The sequence below is a fragment of the Anabrus simplex genome, chromosome 10, assembly GCF_040414725.1.
Source record: "Anabrus simplex isolate iqAnaSimp1 chromosome 10, ASM4041472v1, whole genome shotgun sequence".
Lineage (NCBI taxonomy): Eukaryota > Metazoa > Arthropoda > Insecta > Orthoptera > Tettigoniidae > Anabrus > Anabrus simplex.
The window spans coordinates 5,559,169-5,571,815 of NC_090274.1; the positions used below are offsets into that span (position 1 = coordinate 5,559,169).

Consider the following 12,647-nt stretch of genomic DNA (forward strand, 5'->3'; position numbering starts at 1 on the left):
CAAGAAAGAAGTGAAAGTCGGCGCAAGCAGCAGAATGCAAAATAATGGAGTCCTATTTACAGCATATGATGATGGTGGTGATTCTTCCATCGGATGGGACCTTAAGCCTTGTACAGACCCCTTGGTGCTGTTCGACAGGAGTAGACTGTGCCGGTGGTGGGTTTCATTGTTGTATATCACATCGACTTACCTCATTAACTCTAATGAAGTTGACATCAGGAAGGACATCGCATTGAAAAATGAGACAAGGCTTGGATATACAGGGATCATTTTGAAGATAAAGTTGGAATTCAAGAGGAAAAATTGGGACATTCATTTATAGGAGGAGAAATTAGAGGTTGGGATCCAGTGTTCTCCCCAGCGGGGTGGGGATTACTATGTAAAAAATCAAAAAGATAAAAATTCAGTTTATTCCTCTCAGGGCAGTAGGTAAATATTAACTGCAAACTTGAACTATTTTAGTGTTATTATCATGAGCAAGATATAACAGAGTATTCTGAATGTGTAGTGTTCTACTGCTTTACCTAGGGAGATGTTCAATAGATTCGCAACTTCCTTGATCGTTTTAAAATAAAGATTAGGTAAACAATTGTTAGGGAATCTGTCACCGGGCGAGTTGGCCGTGCGGTTATTGGTGCGCATCCAGGAGATAATGGGTTCGAACCCCACTGTTGGCAGCCTGGAAGATGGTTTTCCGTTATTTCCTATTTTCACACGAGGTAAATGCTGGGGCTGTATCTAAATTACTCCCATTGGCGCCAGAAAACCTATCTGCATCAGTACGACGTAAAGCAGATGTAAAATAAAATGCAGTTTAGTGGCAACTGATGATGAATTGTGTGAATATCTCACTAATGGTTGCTGTGGACTTGCACCACTTTTATTTTATTTTGAGTGCCTCAGTTCCCTGTGTTATTTTTTTATTAGTATAGGATGTATAGTGAGTGACCAGCAGAGGGTCAACAAGGGTACATCATCTTGCCACTTCTATTCATCATTGTGTTGGACTTTGTCTTAAGGAAGGCTGTGAAAGATGTGGGTGTGGGCAGTAGCTTCTTCTTCTTCTTCTTCTTCTTCTTCTTCTTCTTCTTCTTCTTCTTCTTCTTCTTCTTCTTCTTCTTCTTCTTCTTCTTCTTCTTCTTCTTCTTCTTCTTCTTCTTCTTCTTCTTCTTCTTCTTCTTCTTCTTCTTCTTCTTCTTCTTCTTCTTCTTCTTCTTAATATGTCTTAGGGCTGGGGATCACCCAAAAATTAACGTGACGTCACAGAGTGTTTTACCTAGCAACAGTGATCTTGAGCAGTGCACAGGCTGTAGATTTGTATAAATAGTGTGTGTGGAAATAGAAGGCACTAGTTCAAGATATGTAGTGTAGTACTACAGCCAACTACATCTACAGTGCATCAAGTTGTTGGTAGTCGTACTAATATTCATATCAGTGGTCTCGCTCTTACGATATAGAGTTTAGTAATGTTCAGCAATTGTTGCAAACAGAACAATATCATCAACACATCACAGATTATTTATTGTGACCCCGTTAACAGTGCTCAGGTGGGCTGATCAGAGTTGGTTGACATTACTCTCTGGCTGAAGATTGTACTCAGCTCCAATAGATCATCAGCCTGATTGGTCTTTGCATAAGCACTGATAAGTCAGAACTAATGAGGGTCAGGGCTGGAGCACCCCTGTGAGTGGGGCAATAAAATAACACCCACGGTATCCCTTGCCTGTCGTAAGAGGCGATTAAAAGGGGCCCCAGGGGCTCTCAACTTGGGAGTGTGGGTTTGCGGCCACGGGGCCCGTAGCTGAGTCCTGACATTGCTTCCAATTATTTGTGCCAGACTCCTCACTTTCATCTATCCTATCCGATCCCTCTTGGTCAACTTTTGTTCTTTTCCGGCCCCAATGGTATTAAAGCACTCGAGGCCTAGAGAGTCTTTAATTTTCACGCCCTTTGTGGCCGTTGTCTTCCTTTTTTGAAGTGTCAGATCCCTTCCATTTTTTCTCTCTGATTAGTGTTACGTAGAGGATGGCTGCCAAGTTGTATACTTCCTCTTAAAACAATAATCACCACCATCACCACATCAGGGCTAGAGGCATACAAGTTAATATAAACATTTAGATTGGTGCTTTCACGGCCTGTATCAATAGACATCATAATCTTTTAGGATTTGCCTTGTCAAAGAAAATGAAACAGCAATTATTTGCACTTCGCTCCGCATCTTCAGAAGAAAAAACATGTCCGTCCACGAGGAAGACTTCTCTCACGATGACCATTTGAACGTGAAAATACTGGACTGTTGGTCTATTGAAGTGGTACTCTTGTTCGTCACCAGATGGCTCGCCCTGGGAGTGGGAAGTGACAGCACCATCTTAGCTGGAAGTAAGATGCTTCCTGTTCAGGTCTTCTGTGTGTTGCAAAATAGACAGTAAGGTCATCTGCTTAATCAAAGGTGAAAGGGGAGGAATATGCTAGAAGAAATAAATATAATAAAAGTACAAGAGATTGACAAGGACAAAGGAATTGAATGAAGATGAAAAGGAAAGTTAGTAAAAACAGAAAAATTGGAAAAGAAAGTGTGGATGGAGTGCAGCATATGCAAGAAGGGAATATTACACCAAAGTTAAAGAAACAAGAGTAAAAAGTAGTAAGAATTAACAGAGTAACAGGTACTCACAAATTATTAAATTATTCCATATAGTCTTGAGTGGTGAGGAGAGTACGAATTTGGGGAAAAACTGAACGAAATAATGACGGTGAATGGCTGACCAGTCTTCCTCTTGAAACTATTAGGATTTTTGTGTATTTCCACTGCTTCCTGTATGATCGTAGGCCTGTAGTGTTTTGTGCAAGTAAGAGATTGAATATCTTGGAACACAACATCATGACCCAACAATAGAGGCGTGCTCAGCTATTACTGACTTGTCTGGCTTGATCAGACGGATATTTCTTTGGTGTTTTTTGATACGAGTACCAATGGACTGGCATGTATAGCCAGTGTATACCTTGCTGTGAGTTCAGGGTGTAAGAGTGGAGACAAATTGTCCTTGTTTTTACGTAAACTGTGACCAGTTTTTGTGACTGTGCCAAACACTGTTTTTATATTGTACTTGCGGAGGATCTTGGTCATTCGATCTATGGTATTGTGGATGAAAGAAAGGTAGGCAGTTTCCGTCTCTTCATTCTGCAATGCTTTTGCTTAGTCATCCGCCTGGGCTCTATAAATCTGTGTGTTGTCGTTACATTATCCTTGTAGGTGACTTTGAGTGAGTTCATCTCTTCCTGGATAGTTGATGATTCATAAATTCATTTCTACCTCGTGGTGAGTGTTGTGAGAATATCCTGTTTTTGTACCGGGTCCGGCGGGATGAATAGTAGGATATAAAAAGAACAGAACATCAAAACAAATAGAAAGATTTATTGAAACACACATTGAAAACAAAGAACAATATATGCCATTTACTTGGTTTTGAATATAACACTCAACAGATGGTCACCGTCGCTTTCAGGGCATTTCTCCAGGCGGCTAACAAAAGTTTGCATCACCCACTCTAGCATGTCCAATGGGATCTCCCCACAGCTGTACATATCCTTTCCTTCAGTTCAGCCCCAGTATGAGAAAGCGTACACTTGAATGTTCAAATATACCGAGCTCGATAGTTGCAGTCGCTTAATTGCGGCCAGTATCCAGTATTCGGGAGATAGTGGGTTCGAGCCCCATTGTCAGCAGCCCTGAAGATGGTTTTCTGTGGTTTCCCATTTTCACACCAGGAAAATGCTGGGGCTGTGCCTAATTAAGGCCATTGCCGCTTCCTTCCCACTCCTAGCTTCTTCCTGTCCGATCGTCACCATACGACCTGTCTGTGTCGGTGCGATGTAAAGCAAAAAAAAAATTCAAATATCCACACAAGAAGAAGTTGGAGGCAATCAAATCAGGCGACTGTGCTGGCCAATGAATGTTGCTACATCAAGAAGTCAATCGACAAGGAAAATGTCGTCGCAAGACGGTCATAGACTTGTGGCCCATGTGAGCTGTTGCCCAATTCTGTTGGAATCGTATGTCGTTGTTCACCCATGGAAGGAGAAAGTCATTTAACATTTGGACAGTGATAACTACAGCACGGCCATGAAGATCCTCAAAAAGTTATGGACCTATGATCCCAAACAAAGCCACGCCGTACCACACCATCACACATTCACAGCTAAAGAGCCTGTATCTGTGATTCTGTTTCATGACACCACTGTCTAGATGAAAATGAGCGTCATCCGACATCAGTATGTTGTTTTACATCTGCAGCTCGGCTGCTAAAGGCTCTGGGAAACGCAACGCAAAGGTTCTTCGGGCATCTTTGTCTTGTTCTGTGCGACCTGCATTTTTCATGGGTGGGAGTGCAGGTCATCATGGATGATGCGCCGCAGGAAACGATCGATCTGACATTCCTGGTGCCAAGGCATGTCTGGCAGCAGAACGCCAAGGACTTCAGGTAAGTGTTTGATGGACCTCCTCCACTCACTCCGGAGTCCCCTGTCTCTTTTGTCGTTCTGGGCTTTTCTTCTTTGCGCACGATGCAATAGTCCTGAATTGTTGCACCTACCGTACAATCATCTGATGATCCAGGACTTTATGATGTCTGCCCAATTGTAAATGGCGACGAAATAGTCGCTGAACAGTCATGTGAGGCAGACAGATGGTGTGGCTATGGGAAGTCAACTTTCGCCAGTGGTAGCTATGGAGCATTTTTAACTGTTTATTCTGCTGGCCTCTGTACTGGTTGTTGGTGAGGATCTGCATGGAAATAGCAATTTGTCCAGGTAGCCTTACGATAGACTAGGGTTGCCACTTTTTTATATAAGAAATAAGGGACATTTACCTAAAAATATGGGGGTTTTTCACAAAAATAAGGGCAGTTGATAAATACTTGAAAATCAATTTATTAATAATAATTAGTTTCATTAACAATAAGATAATTATTGAAATTCGTAAAAGAAACTACTTACGCCCTCTTAACAGTACATACGGAACAATGCATTACATATGACAAAACGTGCAGAAAAACCATTATTAGAACTACCTTATTTTCTCCATCTGTACTTCACATTTGACATAGCTCACTTCAAAATTTCACTGTCTAACTCTATCATGCCATGGAACTCTCTACAAGACATGTTCATGTTTCCAGTAATTAGTAGTTCACTTTTAATCAGATCTACTGAACACCTGTTTCTACTCTGTGACCACTTGTTAGACATTGAGGAGAAAATGCATTCAACAAAGATTTTTTTTGACCCAGGAACACTCGTTACAAAAGTTTTTCTAATTCTCTTAGTTTCTGTTGTAATTTATAACTAATAAACACTGGATTTTCATCAGAATCTGACATCTTAACGCTGATGTCTTCGACGAGCTTTGATAACTTCACAATTTACGTAGGCTCCAAAAAGAAATAGAGCTACTTTGAACTTCAGTGGCGCTCAAATCAGCTACAGATTTGAAAATATTTAGACAATAAAAAAAAACCACTCGTTTTTACAGGAGTACAGTTCATAATACGGGACGAAAAATTTTCACCTCAAATACGGGACAGGTGGCAACCCTACAATAGACGATTGATGGGAGAATTAAATTTCTCTGTCCAGCTCGATCTCCATAGTGAATTTAATGGAAGGATGCTGCTGATTTGGGTAGTCTAGAAAGTGGTGAAGTTTCTCAGGATCCTCTGTCCAGACCACAAAAGTATCATCAACATACTTCCACCATATCATCAGTTTGATGGATGCCAAAAACGTAGCCTACTCGTTAAAAATGCTCCATAGGGCTACCACTGGCGAAAGTGGACTTCCCATCTGTCTGTTTGTCAAATTGCCCATCCAGCAAGAAATAGCTGAAAGTCTCGCCCTCTCTCTATCTATCTATCTATCTATCTATCTGGGTCTCCGTTATCCACTTTGGCATCCTTCCCTCTTCCATCCTCTTCACATATCCAAACCATCTAAATTTATCCCTTCCCATTTTGTCTTTCGTATCATATTTCTTAAAAATTTCATTTCTCTGCCTGGATTTTATTCTGGTTTTTTGTCAGTGCCCAGGTCTCCGCTGCACATGTCAGCCTCATTACTTCCTTCCTCTACACCAGGTTTCTCACACTCTGGTAGAATACATTTTCCTGATCCTCATGTCCGGCCCTGCATCCTGCATTTGTTCTCTTCCCAAGTACTTGTAGCTCTCCAAAGTGTCATGGTTTTAATTCCTGTCCGTCCCCTTTCTCCTCTAGTCCTATTCTTTTCCGTGCTGATTTTAATTCCATTTTCAATAATATCCCTCAACATGTCAGGTTGCCCTGTTTGGTCCCTAGACCTGTACTTTACCTTTGTCTCCTTCACAATTTCATCCATAACCATTATGAATAACAGTGGTGACAGTACACTTCCTTATCATAGTCCATTTTCATTCAAAAAGCACTCTGTTCTCTACATGCATCTGGACTCTGCTGTAACAATTTTTATTCATTGCTTACACATATTCTACCATTTGGTTTTCATATCCTTTCACTTGCATTAGCCTTTTCTAAATCAAGTAATGCCATCACCAAATTTCTTCTGTATTCCGAATGTTTTCGCATTAAAGGAGCAAACAAGCATTGCTGAGGAGAGCTGAGAAGATCTGACCATTACCCTCTTTACCTCTCCACCAAGAATTCTGCCATTCATTACGACAAAGATCGACCTCTTTCAGTGCAGGAAAACTCATCACTGATGGGTTGGTTTTGAATCAAAGCTGAAAGGCTGAGTAGTCTACGAAAGCATTGGAAGCACAAGTTCATTGCTGGGATCCTACAATGACCCCCGCCCCCAAAGGAGCTTTATTGCTGCCTCATCAGGGTCAGGAGTGGACACAAGTGTGGCTGCATCAGCTCAGCAGCATGTGACTTTGTTCTGGAGGAGACAGTGCTGCATTCTGCATGCTTTCCCTGGAAGTGCCTATGACATTATCGTATGGACCTTAATTTATAGTTTGGTCTATTCTGTATAATCACCATACGATTTCATACCTTTTTAACATTCTGTAATGTTACGTGGTTTCTGGCACAGTTAAATAAATAAATAAATAAATAAATAAAAGTTATCCATCAGTAATTTATTTTCTTCTGTTGTGTGTTGTTTTATGTCTAAGTGATAATTCATTTATTTTTGTGATAAACTGAATCTTTTCTTCTGCTGTCTAGATGATTGATTCGAAGAAGGACATCGAACTCCTTGCGATCGAAGCTGACCCATTCATCCCCTCTGACTGTGGGGGATCTAATGCCAAGAAAATGAAGCAGAAACTAGGCCGTAAGAGAATGACGAAGCAGAAGACTGTTCCTCCTAAACCACGGTCAAAGAAATTAACCAAAATCCAACGCAAAATGCGGAATGAGAAAGATTGCGAGAGGAGAATGAGCAGTCGATTGCAAGAGATTGCTCAACTGCAAAAGGAGTTCGAGGAAGCTGTGTCTAACACAGATGCTGAAGTCAAGGAAGAAGTCGAGGAAATCGATGATGGGGAGGAAGACGATCAAGATGAGGAGTTCAGACCAACAGCACCGAAAAAACGTAAGTCGACGTGGTTTTTCTTGGAGTATTATAACATTAGCTGAGTATTGTAGCATTTTGATGAACTGTAGTCAAGCATCTATTCTTCTACTGCACCATAGGAATGGAGGAAGAAAGTAAATCTCTGTTATGATACCGGCTATCTTAACATTATTTTTGGAAACTTCCATTCCTGATCCAGATCATACTCTTAACCTACCAATTTTGAATTATTATCTAAGCCATATACAATATTTACTAAAATCTAATACACAGCCCAATTTTAAAAGGCTTGAAAAAAAAAAAAGTTTGCTTGCAATTGTAATGCACAGCTGAAAAGCAGTTGTAAAATTTAATTTGACTGCGTACAACTGTCAGTTCCGTTCACGGACTTGCCAGCATTGCAGCCTGCCGATTTCCGTGTTTTTATTCATAATGTTACCGTCCACCTGAAGCTCACTTGATAGGAAATCCTTCGGATTTTGTCTTCTCTTTCTTCATTAAGTCAAATTCACAAGTCACAATGAAGCTTTCGTTATCAACAACGCCTACAAAAATATGGTACTGAGCGAGCAGCTGTGTGGTTTGGGTTAAGTAGCTATCAGCTTATTTCCGGGAGATAGTGGGTTCGAACGCCACTTTCAGCAGCCCTGAAATCTTTTTCTGTGGCTGTACCATAATTAGGGCCACGGTCACTTCCTTCCCACTCCTAGCCCCTTTCCTATCCCTTTGTCGCCAGACGACCCATCTGAGTCTGTGCGACGTAAAGCAGATTATAAAAAAATATATACACAATAAAATACCAGTATAACAAATTAATTTGTGAGGCTACAAAAATTTGTTATACTGAAATAAGTCGGTTCGTAGTTGACATAATCAGTAAGATTTACACTTGTTGTCACATCCAACTTTTTACATATATGCTTCCAGTTCTCTGTTTCTGCATCCAACTCTTCACTTTCTGTGATGTTGTCTTCTCCATAACCCACTCCAGGTTTTCTAAAGCAGTTCCTGGTTACCTCTTTTTTCAGTGATCCCCATGCAACACTGAACATCTGCAGTGCTTCCAATAAGTTGACAGTAAGGTCTCTCTCTAAGGCAGAGTTATACAGCATACGCCGGACCACACAAGCTCGATAATGCCGCTTCAAAGCGTGAATTATCCCCTGTCTTCATAAAAGGAAAGAAAAATTCCACCTAATCAATACATTTATTTTCTTGTAAACTATTACAATCTAGGACCGGTTTCGACCCTTCATAGGTCATCCTCAGCTATATCAGAATCACATTTGCATTTCTATCTTATACCTCTGAAAGACCTTCATGATGTATTGTTTCATAATTTTTCAGTGAAAACTTATCTAAAAACTTACAAATTTCTAAGCGTTGTGTTAAAATTAAAAATTAAAATTACAAAACTTTGTCTATTATATACATGCCCTTGGGCTGACAGAATGCATCCTTGGGTTGATTAAGCACATATCTTAAGTATTGCTTATTCTGTTGAATCGAAACCCTTTTATACTTATGTACAATCGTGAATAGACTATCAGTAAAATTTGATAAATAAAGCTTGCGTGATAATTATAATAAAATATCATGTTACATCTTTATACCTTATTGCTGGAGTGATATTATTTTAGGCAAAATATAAATGCGTGTTGACCTCTATAAAATATTTTTACATAAACACACTAATGTACTTTAAAGTCTAAAATACTTATTGCTTGGATCTTGCGTTGTTATGTGGTAAAATATTATAACAATTTGTCTTGTATAACATCAGATATTGATAATGTTTGAATATGCCGTGTATGGTTGGCTTTTAAACCTAATGATTAAATGTCAGTTCCTTCTTGCATAAAATTACAAGTTTCATATTATGGTGATTATGTATTGTATAAAACATAAATGTCTATTAAATTGAATGCTTATCATTTACTACAGAAGTTTTAAAAAACACTTGAATGTCTAGTAATATAGTCAGTGTGTTTAGTGACACTGAAACGTGTTGGCCTTGATTCTTGCGTTATATTTCCATAATTTGCCTTTTCTTATATATGTCGAATGTTGAACTTTATAGGTTCCATTTGTATAACTGTGAAATGGATCAATATAAGCTTGATACGTGTTAAATTATGGAATATATGTATGATTCAGTTCTGGCCTAACTTCTGGAGTTTTCTCCCATCAAATGCCGTAAGACTGTGGTGGTTCCTTTCCCTTTCCCTTTTTTTAAGGCTGGTAAAGTAACAAATATGTATCCAAATATCCCCACTGACAAAACCTTAAACATAATCAGAACTAATCTCAAAACATATAGTAAATTAAGCACATTGGAAATTGAGGAATTTATGATATTACTCAAATTTGCAGTCAATAACAATTTCTTTAAATTTCACGATACAATTTATCAACAAACAGGTCTACCTATGGGATCACCCGCCTCCGGAATAATAGCAGATATAGACTACTTAGAACATACTGCATTTAGTAAAATTGAAGGAATATCTTTCTGGTGCAGATTTGTGGATGATGTATTCGTCATCATCGACAACAGAACAACCAACGAAAATGCAATATTGGATAAAATAAATGCCATAGATACATGTATACAATTCACCAAGGAATCTGAGAGTAACGGTCAACTAAATTACCTAGATCTAACGGTTACTAGACACGAAAAACATCTCACCTTCAAAATTTACCGGAAACCTACACATACAATAAACACCATAAAAATAGATTCTAATCACCCTAATCCACATAAAAAAGCAGCATATCAAAGTATGATTTATAGAGCGTTTAATATACCGATGTCAAAAGCAGATCTCAAAGATGAACTACAACTAATTCACGAAATAGCTCAAAAAAATGGTTATAGAAGAGAAATGGTTAATTCCATCATTCGTAAGTTCAAATCACGACCCAACACCACTCTGACGAAAACAGATCAACCCAGAAAAAATTACGCAACTTTCACTTTTAATAATACGGGCGTATATTCACTAACCAATGTTTTGAGGAAGCATAACATTAAAATAGCATTTAAGACTACACAAAATAATAGGCATGTCATATATAATAGCAAATCAGTAAATAGTAGTAACAAATATCTTCAATCAGGAGTCTACCGAATGGAATGTAACAACTGTTTAACAAGTTATGTCGGGCGTACAGGCAGGAATTTCACGACTAGATATAATGAGCACGTAAACGCAATTAGGCATAATCATTTCTCGGCAATAGGGCAACACATGCATGAATATAAGCACACTTTTACGGACATAAATAACGATTTAAAAATATTAAATGTAGAACCTAAAGGTCCTTTGCTTAATATAAGTGAAGAATTATATATAACACTAGATCAGTATGCAAATCCTAATTATAACATAAATGAGTTATCCGAAAAAACTAATATTTTGTTCAATAAAATCGTTCCTATCTTAAAAAACGACTACGTCAAAATAGTCAACAGACGACGTCATACACAAGCTACGGCGCAGACAGCGAACCTCAGCGACTCCGCCCATACACACGTAACAACCTCCCCTACTTATCCCTCTGCCCCTCTCACAACAGACAACACTAGAACCATCAGTACGAGGTACATTACTCGTCAAACGGCCAAGAAACTTGCATTTCAAACATCCAGCAGTAAGTAAATTAATTCAGGCTTTACAAATTCACACAAATTTACACTTCTATTGAAATCTCACTTCATTCATTTTGGCTTACAGACTTTACCAGCCTTAAAAAAAGGGAAAGGAACCACCACAGTCTTACGGCATTTGATGGGAGAAAACTCCAGAAGTTAGGCCAGAACTGAATCATACATATATTCCATAATTTAACACGTATCAAGCTTATATTGATCCATTTCACAGTTATACAAATGGAACCTATAAAGTTCAACATTCGACATATATAAGAAAAGGCAAATTATGGAAATATAACGCAAGAATCAAGGCCAACACGTTTCAGGGTCACTAAACACACTGACTATATTACTAGACATTCAAGTGTTTTTTAAAACTTCTGTAGTAAATGATAAGCATTCAGTTTAATAGACATTTATGTTTTATACAATACATAATCAACATAATATGAAACTTGTAATTTTATGCAAGAAGGAACTGACATTTAATCATTAGGTTTAAAAGCCAACCATACACGGCATATTCAAACATTATCAATATCTGATGTTATACAAGACAAATTGTTATAATATTTTACCACATAACAACGCAAGATCCAAGCAATAAGTATTTTAGACTTTAAAGTACATTAGTGTGTTTATGTAAAAATATTTTATAGAGGTCAACACGCATTTATATTTTGCCTAAAATAATATCACTCCAGCAATAAGGTATAAAGATGTAACATGATATTTTATTATAATTATCACGCAAGCTTTATTTATCAAATTTTACTGATAGTCTATTCACGATTGTACATAAGTATAAAAGGGTTTCGATTCAACAGAATAAGCAATACTTAAGATATGTGCTTAATCAACCCAAGGATGCATTCTGTCAGCCCAAGGGCATGTATATAATAGACAAAGTTTTGTAATTTTAATTTTTAATTTTAACACAACGCTTAGAAATTTGTAAGTTTTTAGATAAGTTTTCACTGAAAAATTATGAAACAATACATCATGAAGGTCTTTCAGAGGTATAAGATAGAAATGCAAATGTGATTCTGATATAGCTGAGGATGACCTATGAAGGGTCGAAACCGGTCCTAGATTGTAATAGTTTACAAGAAAATAAATGTATTGATTAGGTGGAATTTTTCTTTCCTTTTATGAAGATTGGTAAATGTCAATACGAAAAATGAAATTCATAAATCAAAATTATCCCCTGATCCAGTGGTTGCAGAACTGAGGTAGTATTTGGAGGCAAAAATAAAACTTGCATGTTGCAAATTGCGAGGTACACAATTGTGAGAGGAACAGTTGTCTAAGATGAGAAGAATTCTCCGCTTTTGGGCCTTCATCCGACATTCCAGGCGCAACAACTTCCCTGTGAAGATCACTGATGTCATCCATGCCTTGTTGTTGTACCTATATT

General features: G+C 38.2%; 1 protein-coding gene across 1 annotated transcript in view; it reads left to right on the forward strand.

The window, feature by feature from the left end:
- The window catches only part of LOC136882236 (uncharacterized), a 65,040-nt gene that overhangs the window by 2,163 nt on the left and 50,230 nt on the right, over positions 1 to 12,647 (forward strand). Inside the window, exon 3 of the mRNA XM_067154791.2 lies at positions 7,221 to 7,590. Coding sequence (XP_067010892.2) covers positions 7,221 to 7,590 — 370 coding nt within the window. The remainder of the gene's footprint in view (positions 1 to 7,220; positions 7,591 to 12,647) is intronic.